Source organism: Abrus precatorius, unplaced genomic scaffold, assembly GCF_003935025.1.
Source record: "Abrus precatorius isolate BTA unplaced genomic scaffold, Abrus_2018 Scaffold6, whole genome shotgun sequence".
Taxonomy (NCBI): domain Eukaryota; kingdom Viridiplantae; phylum Streptophyta; class Magnoliopsida; order Fabales; family Fabaceae; genus Abrus; species Abrus precatorius.
Genome location: NW_020874406.1, coordinates 11,268,686 through 11,287,944, shown reverse-complemented (window position 1 = coordinate 11,287,944; position 19,259 = coordinate 11,268,686). Strand labels below are relative to the sequence as shown.

Sequence of the window (19,259 nt, the reverse complement as noted above, 5' to 3'; positions counted from 1 at the left end):
TGGGTAAGGTATGGGTAGGGTACTACAGTACCTTACCCATACCTGCATTTTAAAAAAAATACCCGTACCCAGCCCTATACTTGCGTGGGTAGTACTTTTAGTCCCCGTACCCGTACCCTCTGGGTACCCGCATACCCATACCCGCCCCTATTACCCGCGCATGTCTAAGAAAAAAAAAGCAGTTATAAAAAATATATACTTATATAATTTTACCGAACAAAGTGCAAGTATAAATAAAAAATAAATATTCAAAGATCATAAGTGTTAAGTGAATCTTAATACATCAACTTTCTAAACTAAAGTACTTAAAAATCAAAAACAAAATTGCACACATAATCTTCAAGATCTTATAAAACAACCAACTCCTAAACTTTATATTCCAGTACTGTCACTCTGCAAGACCTAAAAAAATAACATTAGTTAATTATTTATTGTAAAGTCAAAATAGTATAGTTAGGCTAATTTACCTCTTCATCAGAATCAGACTTTCCAAATGACTGTAAATGTTTATCTTTCAAGTTTACATATTGCTTTGGTCCAGTAATACCAATAGAAACTAAAACATACAAGTAATAAGAAAATCAATAATTAAGCTATCAAATTAAAATTAACAAAAATATTTAATTAAATAAATATATTAATAGAGTGTTGAATACCTTCATTTTCATGTTTCAACCAACTTTGTGCGCACATGAGTGATTCCAAAGTATCCTCATGAAGTCGAGAACGATGAGGACTCAACAATCTACCTCCTGTGCTAAAAGCAGACTCTGAAGCAACGGTTGAAATTGGGATGCCCAAAATATCCTTGGCAATTTTTTGCAATATTGGACATTTGATCCCATTTGATTTCCACCACCCAAGGATATCAAAACTAACACTTCTAGGCAATACCTTCTCTTCCAAGTAGATATCCAACTCAGATTTTGATTGCATATCATTTGTATCTTTAACAAATGAATCATAATCACTTAAAAAATTATTAACATTAAGTATATCCAAATTCATTTCCATCTCATTAGACTTTTTAGATGAACTTTCTACTATTCCCATGGCTTTAGCTTGATAATCTTCAAACAACAAGTAGCATAATTTTTTCACATTGTTAATTTGAAAAGAAGATGAACTTCCATAGAGCTTGCGAAAGAAGTACTCTAACAACTTTAATTTATATCTTGGATCCAAAAAAATAGCAATTCCCATGATTCCATGTATAACAGACCAATATTTCTCAAATTTGGTTACCATTTTTGTAGCCATATTTCTAATAGCCTCAATTGAACAAATTTGTCATTGTTGCAGAGATAACTTTATTTCACAAACCAATGGGAAGAAAATATTTGTTGTAGGATATTGTGTCCCAGAAAATATCTCAGTCACACGATTAAAGACTTTCAACCTACTACAAATTTCTTTAGCAATTTCCTAGTCATTTGTTGTAGGAATACATGTATACATATGCTCTCTTGTTTTCAAACGAATAAAAACATCTTTATAAGCCAATGCAACAACAAGCATGTGATAAGTAGAATTCCATCTTGTTTTGCAATCAAGTACAAGTTTCTTTGTAATTGAAACTTTGATTTGACATGCTGCTAAGGTTTGTTCTCTTTTAGGTGTAGTTGTCCAAAAAGCAACACTACTTCTAACCTTCTCTATGCCATCTCCAAGAATATTTAAACCATCTTGAGCAATTAAATTGAGAATATGTGCACAACACCTCATATGAAACAATTGACCATCAAGCATAAGAGAAGAACAATGAAGTTTGTTTAGTAACAAACCAACAAGAGAATCATTTGTACTACAATTATCCAAAGTGATGGTAGATAACTTTCTATCAATATTCCAATCTAGCATGCATTCAACTAACACTTTAGATAGAGCTTCTGCTGTATGTGGACATTCCACATATACAAACCTATTAATGTAAAAATAAATTATATACATATATAAAAAAAATTGAAATAATGCAAATAATTACTAAATGAATATATCATATAATGATCACAAAAATTATACCTCAATATGCGACTTTGCATATCTCAATCATCAGTAATGTAGTGAGCTGTGATAGCCATAAACCCTTTCTTTTAATTGTTAGTTCTCCACATGTCTGTTGTTAAAGCAATTCTACTTCCAATCTTCTCTAAGAGTCCCATAGTCTTCAACTTTTCATTCTGATATATTTTGATAATGTCACCTTTTATTGTGTTCCGCTAGGAACCTTGAATAAAGGTTGGAGGCCTTCAGAATATGCTCTAAACCCCAAATGGTCTACTATAGAAAGTGGATACTCATGAATTATTATCATAGAAGCAAGATCTCTTCTAGATTGTTCTGGATCAAAGTGATAATTACTTAAATAAGTGGATGATTCGTCTACTTTCTTTTGTTCTCTCAATAAGATTGATTGTCTTATATCCTTATATGGCCTCCTCTTACAAGTTTGAAAGTGTTTATGCAAAAATGATTTGTTCCATCTGATCTTCTACCTGTCAGTTGCTTGTTACAATAATTGCATATAGCTTTTTCTTCCCCATTAATAATTTTTTTCTTAAAGTGATTCCATACAATCGACATCTTTCTTTCTTTTTTCATCATGAGTTGCATCACAATCATCTCCATCCACCAAAATAGGAAGTGCATCAGACTGGATTGATATTGACCTCTAATATCAGAACTGTCACTCGGTCCAGAATCACTAAGTATACTTTTAGGAACATTTTCAGGTTGTGTGGGAGTAATGGAAATAATTGGAGAAGAGCTACTTTCAGATTCCTTTGAAGGAGTTACTCCACATACATTTTCCATTTATTACCTATATAAATGCAAGAACTTAAACAAAAAATCTTATTTAACCCAAGTCAATATAATATCACATAATTTTAATCACTAAATTTCTAAACATTTTGTACGTGTTATATATAAATAATTTTTTTAAAAAAAATCAATCTCATATCAACTATATAATAATTAAATTGTATTAGTCTAGTTAAACGATATAAAATAGTAAATAAATTTTTCTATTAAAAATATGAAAAAAAAAATTATTTTTATGGTTTACTTTATTAATAAATATATTTTTATGTTAATCTTATAAAATAAATTTAATTAGATAGATTTTTATATATTTAAATATGCATTCTTTTACTTGAGAAACATAAATATTTATATTAAATTTCTCAACCTTTTATTTTGCATAGAAATTTTTTTGAAAATATAGTAGTATAAAATAAAATAAATATGATCTATAAAAGAAGTATGAACTGAGTAAAAAATATAAGACATGAAATTACATAAAATAAATAGTAAAATCTTTATCTTGACAAAAATTTTATAAAAGTATCCACAAAAACTTTCTAAAAAATAAGAGTAGGTTAGATTCTTGTTTTTTAAATTATTAGTTCCTTCATTATAAATAAAAAATTATTCAAACTAGAATATATGAAATTAGAACAATAAAAATAATTAGAAATATCAATAATAATTATAATAGAGTTTTAGGCTTACTTGTTGAAGACTTGCATTTGTATAAAATTTGTTGTACTTGATATCTAAATTCTATGAGAAATGATAGGTTAGATCTTTATGTAAGTCACACTCCTAAAGCATAACTCTCGATAGGCAAATTGTAGAGCAACTCATATGATTATATAATTGTCAATAATTATAAAAGAGACCTAGCCAAATATATAAAGTATTAACCATAATTCTCTCCCATTATGGGCTTTTGGGTTAAGGCCTCCCTCACATAAGTAGCATAATAATAATAATACCTCTTTGGGACTTGAAGTTAACTACCCCACGCATGACTTGAAGTTAGCAGCAATGATATTCGCATTGAAGATCTAGAGGCATTACCTCTTTGGGACAAGATTTGAAGTCTTCAATGACCATAAGAATCTGAAGTACCTATTTGATCAGAAAAAGCTTAACATAAGGCATAGGTGATGCATGGAGTTTCTAAAGGACTATGACTTCATATTGTCTTATCATTCTAGAAAGGCGAACATAGTAGCAGATGCATTGAGCAGAAAATCTTTACATATTTCACTCATGATAAAAAAGTGGAAGCTGATCGAAGAATTTAGAGACTTGAATTTGGTGGTGAAAGTACGTTCCAAAAACTTGTACCTTGGAACTTTGAAGGTCAACAATGACTTTTTGACCCCAAGTTCAAAAGGCACAACAAGAAGATCAGCATTTGTGAGACATAATACGACAAAAGGATAAGGGAAAGAATTCAGAGTTTCATCGCGACACAAATGGACTTATAAAATTCAAGGATAGGGTGTGCATTCTCCAAAATGAAGAGCTGAAGCGAATGATATTAAAGGAAGCACACAAGAGCAAGTTGTGTTTTCCCCCAGAGACAACAAAAATGTATCAAGATTTACGAAGGAATTTTTGGTGGTATGGCATGAAGAAAGAGATAGCTGAGTATGTTGAGAAGTGTTTAACTTGCCGAAAATCAAAAGCAGAACATCAATGCTTACTAGAAGAATTGCAACCATTAGAGATTATTGAGTGGAAATGGAATAGTATTTTCGTGGACTTTGTATCTGGATTGCCAAGAATAAAGAGAAATCACGATGCGGTATGGGTGATTGCAAACTGTTTAACCAAGACTGCACATTTCATTCTGATTAATATGAGGTACAAATAGGAGAAATTAGCAGAAGTGTACGTCAGGTTACACGGGGTACCTTTTAGTATTGTATCGGATAGAGACCCGAGATTTACATCAAAGTTTTGGGAGAGTTTGCAAGGAGCCTTGGGAACTAAATTGAAGCTTAACTCATCGTACCACCCTCAAACTGACAGGCAAACGGAGCGCACCATCCAATCACTCAAGGATTTATTACGAGCTTATGTGATGAAGCAACAGAGAGTGTGGGATGAATGTTTACCTCTGGTAGTATTTACATACAACAATAGTTATCATGCAAGCATTGGGATGACACCATGTGAGGTGTTATATAGAAGAAAATACAAAACACCTTTATGTTGGTACGAAGTGGAAGAAGCAATTATGTATGCACCTAATGTAGTTCAGAGATAGAAAGAACAAGTGAAAGCAAGTAGACAAAAGATTAAGGTTGCCCAGGATAGACAAGAGTTATCATGATCAATGTAGAAAGCCCTTGGAATTTCAAGTTGGTGACCATATGTTCTTAAGAGTCTCACCCATCACCGGAGTTGGTAGAGTGTTGAAATCCATAAAACTATCCTCCAAATTTATTGGACCATTTGAGAATTGGTCTTATGGCTGAAGATTGCCTTCCCCCAAATCTTTCAAATCTGCACGTTGTGTTTCATGTGTCTCAACTTAGGAAATACATTCTGAATCTCTCTCATGTAATTGAACTTGATCTTGTCTAAGTTTGAGAAATTTTGTCATATGATGTATTTCCTATGAAGATTTCAGATCATCGAGTCAAGCAGTTAAGGGGCAAAGATATCTCATTGGTAAAAGTGATCTAGAACGCAAGTGATGAAGGAGATGTCACTTGGGAGCCTGAGGACAAAATGAGAGAAGCATGCTCTCATTTCTTTCTGAATTAGTGAATTTTGGGGGCAAAATTCCTTAAAGGGTGAGAGTTATAACACACTATTTTTCATTTATTTATAAATTGATGAATTGTTTGGTATTATATAGTGTTAGAATGTATTAGAATGATTTAAGGGTGTTTTAGTAGCAGTCTGATGAAAGGGATCTCGCTCAAGCGAGACTAAGCGCTTAGAACTCCATGTTTTCAAGGCAATCACGATTAGGCAAGATAAATTCAACTCAACTATCACCTCGCCCAGGCGAGTGTGATCTCGCTCAAGTGAGTGTGATCTAGCTCAAGCGAGCAGTGATCTCGCCCAGGCGAGCTGAGTTGCTCAAGCGAGGACTTACGGGAAAAATGTTCAACTATCTAAACATTATGTCACTCAGGCAAACTTGACCTCACTCAAGCGAGCATATCAGGAAATGCTTGGTGAGGCCACTGTCTGGTGTTTTTGCTCAGGCAAGAATTTCATCACTCAAGCAAGCTGTTTGTCACTCAAGTGAAAGCGCACGGGGCTGAGGGGTATTTAAGAGATTTCCAGCATGAAAATTTCATTTCGTTACAAACCTCACGTTCTCCTATCATTTACTCTGAACTCTCACTTCTTTCTCTCAGATAAACTCCTTCAAACTCTGATTACTCCTTGAATCCAAGCTTGGACATTAAATCTAAACAACTCCAAGTAAGTTTCTCTGGATTTAACTGTGTTTTCTCCACTTGTTTTTCTTGTTTTTCCATCTCTTAAGGGTATCTCGTGATATCCAGGAAACTTCCAGTGTTGAGCAAGAACCTTTATCAATCTCTTTCCACATACTTACCTCAAGGTAAGGAGAGCTCTATTTTGCCATTTTATTAAAGTGTTTATTTTGTACTCATTGGAGCATTATTGCATAAGGATTTTGCAAAAATATATGTTTGAACTATAATATCTGTGAGTAATAGCTAAGAATATGCATCTTTGGTTGCTTGGCTTGAATGGTTATGTTGTATTCACATGGAATATATGATGAGTACTCAATGTGGAATGTTATGAAAACATGCTAAGTGATTATATGAAATATGTATATAAGTATTTGTGGCTGTGATAAAGTATGATGCTGGCTCGTAGGAAGTAACAATTGAAACTATATTATAATGGTATGAGTGATGTGGACTTAGTTTGGAAGTACTTTACTAAGCATGATCTTATGAGTGGAGAACGAAGGGATTCTCGAGATAAATATAAGTGTTGGATATGGAATGGATCTAGTGTGAATAGTTACAGAGATACACTAGGGGTATAGAATGCAGAAACGATAGAAAATCTGGGAGAAAGTAGGGTGGTGAGTAACATTCGCATTTGTGTACACACTCTTTCTGAAAGCGAATGCGTTAGATGACTTCATACTCGTTTCCTGACTAAACTCCTGATTATACCTTTGCTAAGGGGCTCATTATTATATACATTGTATCTGTGTGCATGGGCTAATCGATGACTATTTACCTAATTGAGTAATACCTCAAGAAATGTTGGAGGTATCATTGTCTGTGATCACAGTGCACTTGGAGTGCGTGTTTGAAGGAGAAAACTAAATAAGTTATAACAAATTGTTATGTTGTGAATATGTGATCATGGTTGTTATGTGGATTAGTTGCTGAAATGATTATGTTTTCTTTATGTCATAACTATGATTTTATGTGATTTGATAATTTGTAAAATGATGGATTAGACACTCATCCTTACTAAAGTTTTCAGGAAACCAGAATGACAGCGCCTCAAGAAAGGATTAGGCTGATAGATAGCTCTGTATAGTGTATACTTAATTATGTATTTAATGAGTACCAAAAGACTTGTCATTTTAAGTTGGCTATACATGTTGATGACATACCTAGTAATATTATTATTTTGGACATGAAATTATATTATAGCGTTCCTTTTGATTTTCCTGTAAATAATAGAATCCACCATACGTTATGTATATACATTTATAGAGGTACAGTTCGGACCCCAGCAGCCATAACTTATTTAGATACATACCATGATCATAACCATCTCAGAATACCAACCCTAGTTACCTTTGAATGTATCGGGAGTTGAGGTTGCGGCCGATTCGGGATACCTCTATCTTGAATCAGATGACGACCTTAATTCTGAGGATCTAGCGGAGATAGAGAGATGCATGGAGATGACTAGCGTCGCGTCCTCAGTGTTTAGATATGTTTTGAGACTACTCTAAGATTTTACTTATTTAGGTTGTGTAATTATTATCTTAAGTCCCACACATTTTGATAAAAAATTTCTAAATTATTATACTTGATATATGTAAATGCAGGTTCAGTATCTATATTTGTATAATTGTTTCTGGTTTATTATGATCTTTAAATTTACTGTTACTTATTTGATTTTTCCTTCTTGGTAAGTTTTGTAAATAATCTTATTCACAAAAAGAATTTTTATGGACTTGTATTTATAATGCTTATCATATATGAAAATTCGTATTTTTTTTGAGTTTATGCATATAAAACATGCAGTTCAAGACTAAAAATTTAAGATGTTACAAAAGACAAAGATGAGTTGAAGCAATTGGTCAATCAATATTATAATATGTTTACAGAAAATGATGTTTCCTTTTTCTATCCTCAAGCCACCATTTCTTTTCCCTCCCTTCTAGCTGAAGACTAGGAAGCTCTTAAAAGAGACTTCTCTTTAGAGGAGATTTGATCTGTTATCTTTTAAATGAAGTCTTAGAAGTCCTTAAGGCTTGATGGCTGACCTGTGAGTTTATATTAGCAATTTTAGCATCATATTTTCCAAAACATTTGCTGCTTTATCGAAAAGGCTTGGAGAACCCCCCATAACATTTGTTAGATTAATTATACTGATAATTGTTTAATTTCGAAGATTCCTAATGTGTAAGAAGTGACGCAATTCAAACTGATTTTCCTCTTCAATGTTTCTTACAAAGTCTTAACTAAGATTATTGTGAATAGGCCGAAGCCTCTCATGCCTTTCATTATTTCTCTCTTTCAAATGGGCTTTATCTTTCACAGGTATATTCATGAAAATATAATTGTTGCTCAAAAATGTGTTCACACACTTAATAAGATGAGGGGTAAGAATGGTTTTTTTTTTCCATTCAAATAGATCTATCCAAAATCCATGATAATGGCCCTTCATTAGGGAGTTATTTAGGAAGTTAGCCTGCTAAATGATTTAACTGATGTTATTATGGAGTGTGTTTCTTCTATTTAGACTAATGTGATTTGACATAGGGAGAGAGTTGATTACTTTTTGCTAGATAGATGTATTCGCCAAGGAGATACCTTATCCCCTTATATTTATGTGATGTGTATGGACAAGCTTAGTCATTTTATTGAAGAGACTATTCAAATTGGTTCTTAGTGTCCTCTTTAGCTTGGTAGGAATGGCTCCCTCATATCTCTCTTAATATTTGCAGATTATTTTCTCCTTTTTATAAGGCTTCTCCCCGCCTATCTTAATAATGTTTTGCAAGTGCTTCATAACTTTTGCACAATGTTTGGTGAAAAAGTGAATGTTGAAAAGAGTAGGATCTACTTTTCCTCGAATGTCCCTACATCTTTATGTGGAAACTTACTTGAGAAATCTAGTTTCCAACCCTGCTCTAGTCTTGGAAAATATTTGGGTTTCCCCATTATGAACAAATCCCTAATAAAGGTTGATTTCCAATACTTGATTGACAAGACTCAAGCCAACTTGGCAGGTTGACAGGCAAAACAACTCTCTTTTAGTAGGAGAGTAACTTTATCCAAGTTAGTTTTAGATTCTATATCTATCTACCTTATTATGACAATCGTGTTTTCTAAGGGTTGTCTCTATGATTTCCAGAAGATTCAACTTTTACTCATTTGGGGATATGAATACCAATTTTTTGCTTTCAATTTTTTTTTAAAAAAAGGTATAAATTAAAAAAAAAAGATAAATAATGGAGTTGTTTTAACTGAAAATAAAAAAAAACTTGAAAAATTAATCTGACTCTAGAAAAAGAAATCATGCATTGTTCAAGCTTATACCTAGCACCCAAAGTAAACTTGATACATGAGAAAGGGAAAAACTAAAACATTTGCCCTGATATGAAACCCAAAGTAAACATAAAGAAGTGGACCTATATAAAAACACAAGTAAGAAATTTTTAGAAAAGAGGCAACAAGCTTTTAGGGAGTGAAAAAATTTTAGAGGGTTTTTTTTTTCTTGTCTAAAACAGAGCAAAAATTTAAGGTAGCAGAAAATTTTTAGAAATTTTTTTTTTTGAGGAAGGAGCAAAAATATTTTTGAGGAAGACAACCAGTTTTTCGGGAGAAAGGAAAATTTTTAGAAGACAAGCATTTTTTGAGAGGAGATCTGAGAAAAGAAGAAAAGAATAGAAAAAGAAATCAAGCCAAACGAGAGGAAATAAATCACATTGTTCTAGCTATCCATCATCCTCCATTGTTGCTCACATCTGAAAAATTTCTTAACCTTTTAAGGTATGGTCATTGCTCATAAATCCATGTTCATATGATTGTGTCTCGAGCCTTTTCAAAATGAAAAAAGGTAAAATAGAAATTGAACGATAAAAATTGAGAGTCACGGATATTTGATTAATTTTTTAAAATATATTATTATTATTTTAAAATGAAAAGAAAGTTGGATGCGATGTTGACTGACTTGCACCGGTGGCATTTATCAAGTGCACTAGATTTTGTGCAATCAATTTGATAAAGTTACATTTTTATGGTATTATTTTATTACTTTAAGCAATTGATGGGATTTATGTTAAAGAATAAGGGGGTTGAGAGTAGGGGTGGGCAACACCCGAAGGCCCGCCAGAAACCAAGGTAACCGAAAGTTTGAAAACGCTACTTGGGTGGGTTAATTCAGGTATGGGTTAAATCGGGTTTTATTTTTAGATTAAATAGGGTTAATTTGGTTGGGAACAGTTTGTAATTTTTGTAACAGATTAAATCTGTTCCTGACCAAACAAAATTGTTAATTCCTTAAACTTCCAAGACCCCATTGTTTTAATGCATTCTGGTTTTCCTTAAAACAAACTATGGACAAATGATGTAGGTAAAGGAACCTTCCATGCCAGTTGGGTCTACTAGCACAAGTTAGAATTCAGATTTTAGAGTTTTGTAGCCGATAAATCATCCTCCTAACCACATGGGTCAGAACTCTTCCTTCATTCCATGGCTCATTGAGTCTTCCCATTCCTTTTCATTCTTCTCTTGCAAAACATCCATAATCATGTAGGAAATTTTATTCCTGGTCAAGGAGAAGTCAGTCTCATAGTGGGACACTCCACCCAATCTATCCGTATAAATACTCAAACCAAAATTTTGAATTATCTGATAACTTGATGGTCGGAATCGGCCAAAAATTTAAGATAGTTGGTTTACTTTGGTTCTAAATTTTATTGACCGAATCCAATCAAACCTGACCATTGCCCACCCCTAGTTGAGAGGCAGGTGCTCAACATTGTAGCATGCAGCGATTGAATCATAGTCCTTCCTTTCCTTTTTTTGTTGCTTTTTGTTTTTTTATTTTTATTTTTATGGTGTAACTAGATATAATTGGACTCTAAAAAAAAAAAAGGATTTAGGCTAAAATTAGTGCTGAGTTAGCCTAAAACTTTTCTTATTTTTACATTATTTATTTATTTTCATTATTATTATTCTAAAAATATTAGGTTCAACCAACTAAATCTAAAAATAGGTAAATAAATAAATAATTCATGTCAAAATAGGTAAAATAATATGAAAATAAAAATTTTCATAATAATTATCGTGTCATTGTTTATATTCGGCATATTTATGCATTTGTGAGTTATTTTTTCTTTGGTATTATTATTCTCTACTTCATTGTATTAATTTTAGAATGATTAATGTAATTTGATTTTATATTCATGTTTTGACCTTTCATTTCATTATTAATAAATTAAATTTTAAACAAATAAACACTACAACATTTGCATCAATTTATAATACTAATGTATAGCTTCTCTATCGTCATGTATTATAAATTTATAAAACTTGTGTGTATCAATATTATCTTAATTTTTTACATCATCAATATAATAAAAAAATTAAATCTAATTTCTAAAATTTATCAATTATATGATTTTTATTTTATTTATTTAAAATATATCATCTAGAACATTCTTTTATTAAAATTATTAAATAATATAAACTAGTAAAAGTCAATCATATTCATTTTTTATTGATCATATATATGTGACAACCACGTCATAATGGTTTCAAACAAAACTAGATTCCTCAAATAATTTTGCAGTATAGAGAGCAAATCTAGGTCATCTCACAAGGACACAAATTTACTTTGATTCTAATTTTAAACATGCAACAGTGGTTAAACTTCAGTTTTAAACATACAACAGTGGTTAGACTGAGAGTTTTGTAGTTTTTAAGAATTTAAACAGAAACATAAATTAGAATTGAAATGCATTAATGTGAATAAAAACAATGACAATGACAACCAGAAATATGAATTGGCAACAGAAATTAAATTGCAAGAATACTGGAAAATGCAGTAAATCAACAATTGGATTGAAATTGAATTAAATCAGTAAATTGAAAACCAAAAAAATGAAAACAAATTAAGAGAAAAATCCTAGAAAAACGAAAATGACTTGAAACTCCAAAAAAACAAAAACGAATTAAAAGAAAAACAAACGCAGATTAAAACAAATGCAACTTAAACGAACACGAATTAAAACCAAGAATTACAGACAGAACAGGATTACTATACTAAATTTTCCTAAATCTCAAATGCAAAAGAAATCAATTGATCAATCTTACACTCAAGAATATAAATCAAATTCAATCGAATTATACATGCACAAATCTTGATCAAGAATTGCGAAAAAATAAAAAGACAAACTTGAAGCGATCAATTGGTCTCGCAATCGACGCTTGAGATGGGATGACTCGAGATTCAACCGTGTGAGAAAATAAAAATTAAAAATTGCAGTAGAATTGAAAATTGAATTTTTTGTAGAATCCGAAAAGAGGCAAGTAAACGGTAAAAAAAAAAAGTTTTCTCTCTAAAGCGGAAAAGTCTTACAAAAACAAAATTATGAAAAGAGAAGCGTTCCAAAATCAACCTTTTGACCCCTTTATATACTGGTCTTAAATGAGAAGGAAATAAATGGGCTAAGGCTGTGTTGCAAGTAATTACAATAAAAATTCTAAATACAAAAGCTATGTATTAAGTCTGAACTTCAAAGATTAATAAAAAATAGCTCCAAACTCCAAACAGTATGATCCATATGTCCAAATTGAAACCCAATAAGTCAGGAATCTATTGCAAAGCCAAAAAGGAAATCTACAAAAAAAGTTATGGCCAAAATAGTAGACAAATGTTAGAATAGAGAAAAATATGAAATATAAAGTAAAGATAATAAATATTTATAAAAACTCAAATTTAATGCAAAAACATGCTAAATGAAAGAAATAAAGAAGGAAAAGATATTTTGGAAGATGCAATAAGACTATAAATGTAAGTACAAAATATGAGTCATCAATATGTCACTAATTTAAAGTATACTTCGTGCAAATTTTATTTTTACAATTAATTAAAAACATACTCTCTCGAATATTTCTTTATTCTCTATTAAAAAGTATTTTATTTATATACTCATTAATTAATTAAAATATTTTTATCATATTAATGCAACAATTTATAGTGTTATTATATAGCGTCTCTACTTTTATACGCTTTAAATCGTTAAGACTTTTGTATACCAATGTTACCTTGGGTCCTATGCAATATAAATTTATCCAATTAAGTTTTAATCTTTTATTAAATAATTATCTTCTTTAATCAATTTAAATATATTTATTCCTTTCATTAAATAAAATTAATTTCATATTTTAATTTTTCTTAAGTCATATTTCTAATTTTGGTAAATTAAATAACCAATCATTTCTTCATTTTATTATACAAATTTTTGCAACATCAATATGTGATTTACATTGTCATTGATTGTCCAATAAATTATAAGAGATTTATGTATAACTTACGCTATTTTAAATTCTCTTTCAAAATAAATTATAATTCAAATATAAATTTAAATATTTCTTTTAAAAATAATATTTTTTTAATGATTTACAATATGGTTGTGATTTTCCTTCACCTTCTATATTGTTTATCGTATAATATATGTATAACCACGTTATCTTGTATCCTAAACATTATAATCTTATGAAAATCATTTTAATCTCAAAATAAACTTTCTTTTACTAAATTTAATTTTAATAAACCAATTTTAAATTTTTTATGATAGAACTATATGGCTTTGAGTTCCCCATTGCACTTAGGGATATGTAAGAAGGGAATCAAGCCTATCAAGTTAAAACAATTTTTAAAATATTTTTTTCTTTTTCTTCCTTCTTAAGATACCCATTAATATTTCAATAAATATTTTTTTCCTTAAAAATAAAAGTAACAATAATATTGTTTAGGGGTTAAATATTTTTTTAAATTAAAATAAATTTGCACAATTAATTCAAAGTAACTATTATTTACATGGATGTTGTAAAGTGCTAATACCTCCTGAACTCATTTTTGGTTTCAAAGATTATGTTATTTTAAAATTTTTCTAAGGTTTGCTTAAATAAACTTTGACGACGAATCTTCTAATTTTTTAGAAAATATCTTTTTATTCTTAAAAGATGTTTTCCTTAAACTTGTTTTCACCGTATCGTTGTGACTGCTTAGTTGGAGATACCCTAACAAGAAGAGGTGTCATCTAATTGCTTTGAAAACTTCGATTAAGCCTATGGAGTATAGTGGTTTAGCAGTTCAAAATTTGATTGAGATGAATAAGGCCTGTGTCATGAGGTTGGCCTGGCAAATTAGGCAAGGTCATACTTTTCTTTGGAGTAATGTGTTGCTGGCCAAATATGACAGATCTGACAATCTTCAACAAGATTTCTCCTCCAAGTCTTTTGACTCCAAGTTGTGGAAGAGCCTAGTTGAAGTTTGGCCAAGCATAAAAATCTAGTGTTAAAATTGAAAATGGATGTATTATTAGCCTTTGGCATGACAAGCAAGTCGATCCTAATGTTCAGATCAAAGATTTGATCTTTAATATTCCCTTTGATCTTAATGACATCATAGACAGTTCTTGTTTGACTTCCTCAAGGACCTGGAATTGCGATATGATTTCTAATCTCTGCTCTCCTTCTATTGTCAATCTGATTAGAACCATTCTCCCCTATACTGCCATTAAATGAGATGATTATATAGGTTGGCCTAGTTATTCAAGAGATTATACTGTTAGTAGTGCATACCAGTTAATGGGTTCACTCATTTGGTTTCAAATGTTAAGTGGTCTTTAATTTGGAAGTTCAAGGTTTCTGAATGAATCAAGAGTTTTCTTTGGCTAATGGCTCATAATCGTATTCTAAGCAATATAAGATTAAAGAGGTGGGGAGTTATTGGTAAGTATTTCTAGCATTATCTTCAACAGGATAAAAGTACTTTCCACGTGCTTCGTGATTGTCTAATTGCTTCTATGATATGGACTCAATTAGTTTCTTTAGCTCACAAAGCTTCCTTTTTTTTTCTTCTTGATTCTTAGAGCTAGTTCTGGTTTAACATGAGCAAGGAGGATCAACATATGACTTCTTACCCTTGAAACCTTATCTAGATTGTCACTATCTATTTACTCTGATCTAGAGGAATAGTTGTTTGCATGATGCTCATTTTAGGATTCCCCTCAATCCAATTATTACCATTCTCACAAGACTCAGACATATTTCCTCTACTTCTTTTTATACATGAATCTTCTATTTCTCCATAAAGAACATGCACTAACATAGCAACCAACATCTAATTGAGAGCTTATTGTTAATTATAATGGAGTTGGCAAAGGAAATTCCAGTCCTGTTGCAGCAGGTGGTCTCATAAAGGATCAATATGGTAATTGGCTCAAAGATTACCGTCATTAATTGGAGCAAACCTCAGTTTATAAAGATGAGCTTTGAGGGTGTTATAGATGGTCTTTCCATGGCCAAAGAGTTAGGTTTGCATAATTTGGAAATTCAACTTGATTCTAAAGTAGTTATAGGAGTCATTTTGAGTAAATGCTTCAACAATTCACCTTTATATTGTCTTCTCTTATCTTGCTAATTTTGTAGAGCTTTTAACTCCTCTCCTCCAATTATCTTTCCTTTTTATCGAGGATGTCATGTGTATTACTTTCTATAGAATTGTCATTTGGTAATCTCTCTCTTGAGATCTTGACCTGTCTTTTACAAAAAAAAATAAAATTATTTACATCCCTAAATTATGTTTTCATTTAAGAATGATCAAGTTCCAACATTTAAGTTGATGTCTTTGCCCTTCACCTGACTTATCAGACGATACAAAAGGAAAGAAGTATACATATAAAAAGTATAAAATCATCACTCAAATGACGGTCAAAGATTTCTATAACTTATAACAAAAAAAAGATTTCTATAACTAAAATTTCTTGGTACAAAAATAAAATTTAACAATGAAAATGAGGTCATGATTCAAGATGCATAAAGTAACAAAAAAAATTATATCAACAAATTTAAATGATTTCTGGACTTAAAATTCTATAAGTTTTACTTATGAAAATAAATTAAAACTTCCAAAATTATGTCTCTAGAAGTAAAAATTTTTGAATTTTATTTCTGAAAAGTTGTTGATTTTAAAAATTAAATTCCAAAAAAAAAATCTTAAAACTAATAAAGTTATTTATAAAAATAAATTAAAAAGTGCTGTAAATGGAGAAAAAAAAAAAGCTTAATAAATTAAGTGATTATGACCAAAAAAAAAAAAGGTTATTGATTTGTATCACAAATTTTAACCGGAACATGGGCATTGGATCATAACCCTAACATCTTTAGTTTATGCTGCGGGGTGTACCCACAGACCCGCACCTGTTCTTATCTCAGCTTCAGAAGTGCATACCAAAATTATCATGGAACCAACCATTTCACAAACCAATTGTATCTAATGATGCATCTATGCTCGGTGTTCTTATTGCATCCCTCAAGGACTTTGTCACCCATGGACACTTATCAAATGCATTCAAAACCTTCTTTCATATCCAACACCGTGCAGCTTCTTCAATTTCTTTCAATATTCTGTTACACCCCATTAACTCTCTTCTCTTGGCTTGCACCAACCTTAAGTCTTTGCCACAGGGTAAGCAGCTTCATGCCCATGTCATTTCTCTGGGTCTTCATCACCATCCTATGTTGGTTTCACGGCTTATTAATCTTTACACAAGTGTTAATCTTCTTCATGATGCTCAAAGTGTCACTGAGAGCTCTAATAGTTTGGATCCCTTACATTGGAATTTGGTCATCTCGTCGTATGTTAGAAATGAGTTCTTTGTGGAGGCTCTTTCTGTGTACAAGAAAATGTTGAATAAGCAGATTCAACCTGATGAATACACTTACCCGAGTGTTCTCAAGGCTTGTGGTGAATTGTTAGATTTGGATACTGGTTTGGAAGTTCACAGGTGTATTGAGGGTAGCTCCATGAAGTGGAGCTTATTTGTGCACAATGCACTCGTCTCCATGTACGGTAGGTTAGGGAAACTGGATGTTGCTCGTCACTTGTTTGATAATATGTCAGTTAGAGATGCTGTTTCTTGGAACACTATAATTAGTGTTTATGCTTGTAGGGGTATGTGGCAGGAAGCGTTTCAGCTATTTGGAAGAATGCAAGAGGAGGGTGTTGAAATCAATGTAATTATATGGAACACAATTGCTGGAGGGTGCTTGCATTCTGCCAATTTCAGGGGGGCACTTAAGCTGATTTCTCGGATGAGAGCATCCATTTGTTTGGATTCCATTGCAATGGTTGTTGGATTAAAAGCGTGTTCCCACATTGGCGCCCTTAAATTGGGAGAGGAGATTCATGGTCATGCTGTACGAACTTGCTTTGATGTGTTTGACAATGTGAAGAATGCATTGATTACAATGTATTCTAGGTGTGGAGTCCCTGGGCTTGCGTATACATTGTTTCATAAAATGGAAGAGAAATGTTTGATCACTTGGAATGCCATGATTTCTGGATATGCTCACATGGATCGAGCCGAGGACGTCTCCTTCCTCTTTAGAGAGATGTTAAATAAGGGCATTGAACCGAATTATGTGACCATTGCAAGTGTTCTTCCCCTCTGTGCTCGCATAGCAAATCTACAGCATGGCAAAGAGTTTCATTGCTACATCATGAAGCATGAACAGTTTGATGAATATTTATTATTGTGGAATGCCCTAGTGGACATGTATGCAAGGTCTGGCAAAGTTTTAGAAGCCAGAAAAGTGTTTGATTCATTGAGCACAAGAGATGAAGTTACGTATACTTCCATGATTATGGGATATGGTATGAAGGGAGAAGGAGAAACAGCTCTACAACTATTTGAAGAGATGGGAAAGCTCAAGATTAAACTGGATCATGTAACTATGGTAGCGGTTCTATCAGCTTGTAGTCATTCTGGTCTTGTAGGCAAGGGGCAAATGCTTTTTAAAAATATGGTAGATGTTTATGGGTTAGTTCCTCGTCTAGAGCACCATGCTTGCATGGTTGATCTCTTTGGGAGGGCTGGTCTTCTAAACAAGGCAAAGGAGGTAATCACAGGGATGCCATACAAGCCAACTCCAGCAATGTGGGCAACACTCATAGGAGCTTGTCGAATCCATGGTAATACAATGATGGGGGAATGGGCAGCGGGAAAATTGTTGGAAATGAAGCCTAATCATTCAGGTTATTATGTGTTGATTGCAAATATGTATGCAGCTGCTGGTTGTTGGAACAAACTAGCTCAAGTGAGGACTTATATGAGAGATTTGGGTGTGAGAAAGGCTCCTGGTTGTGCTTGGGTTGATGTTGGCACTCAGTTCTCTTCCTTTTTAGTGGGAGACATTTCCAACCCTCATGCGTCTGAGATTTACCCTTTGATGGATGGATTGAATGAGCTAATGAGAGATGCTGGTTATGTACGTAGTGAGGAATCTGTTTCATCCGAGGAAGATTTTGAAGAGATGAATATTGAGGGAAGTGCATACTGAAGAGGAGCTAAACATATCAATATCATATCAATATAGATGGTTATTCTTATATTCTTGTAGTTAGTTTATACAATCCCATATGAAAGGCCTAAAAGGCAAAAAAAATTGCTTAATCAGTGGTTGGACCAGAGAAAAATTGAATTCTTCACTCTAAAATTATAATCAGTTTATTTTGGTATGGCCATTTTACTTTATTAGCGAATTTGATTTCATTACTCCAATCGCTAAGGCTAGCCATTTCGTTTATCAGTTAACCTTATAGAGATTAAGTGATGCCTCAACATTTTACAGAGAACAACGCCTGTTGATCTGCTAAACCGAATCATACATTATTGAAATTAATTAAAAATTAAATTATCTAAAATATTATTTATCATTATTTTTTTTAATATTTTTTCTAATTTTTTATAAGTTTCTCTTAACTTTTTTTACCGGACTAAAAATTATGTTTTATAATTAATAATAATCTCCATAAGAGAATAATAACTACACATACTTGAAAAAGTTAATTTAAATATGCGAAATAATTGAGAAAAAAAATCTCCAAAGAGATTGTATCACTTCCTACTTTTCTCCAAAAAAATAAAATAAACTCGTGGCATGTCGATGTCCAGTATAGTGATAACGTAA

General features: G+C 31.9%; 2 protein-coding genes across 2 annotated transcripts in view; one reads left to right on the top strand and one right to left on the bottom strand.

Annotated features, from left to right (window-relative positions):
* The window catches only part of LOC113869529 (pentatricopeptide repeat-containing protein At4g37170), a 94,109-nt gene that overhangs the window by 66,297 nt on the left and 8,553 nt on the right, over positions 1-19,259 (bottom strand). The window lies entirely within an intron of this gene.
* Positions 16,476-19,197, top strand: LOC113869528 (pentatricopeptide repeat-containing protein At1g71490). The gene has a single exon (XM_027505889.1). It carries the CDS (start codon positions 16,575-16,577, stop codon positions 18,627-18,629), a length of 2,055 nt encoding a protein of 684 aa, XP_027361690.1. The 5' UTR covers positions 16,476-16,574; the 3' UTR covers positions 18,630-19,197.

Coding starts and splice junctions, on each gene's coding strand:
- LOC113869528 (XM_027505889.1), top strand. CDS start 16,575: ATGCTCGGTGTTCTTATTGCATCCCTCAAGGACTTTGTCACCCATGGA.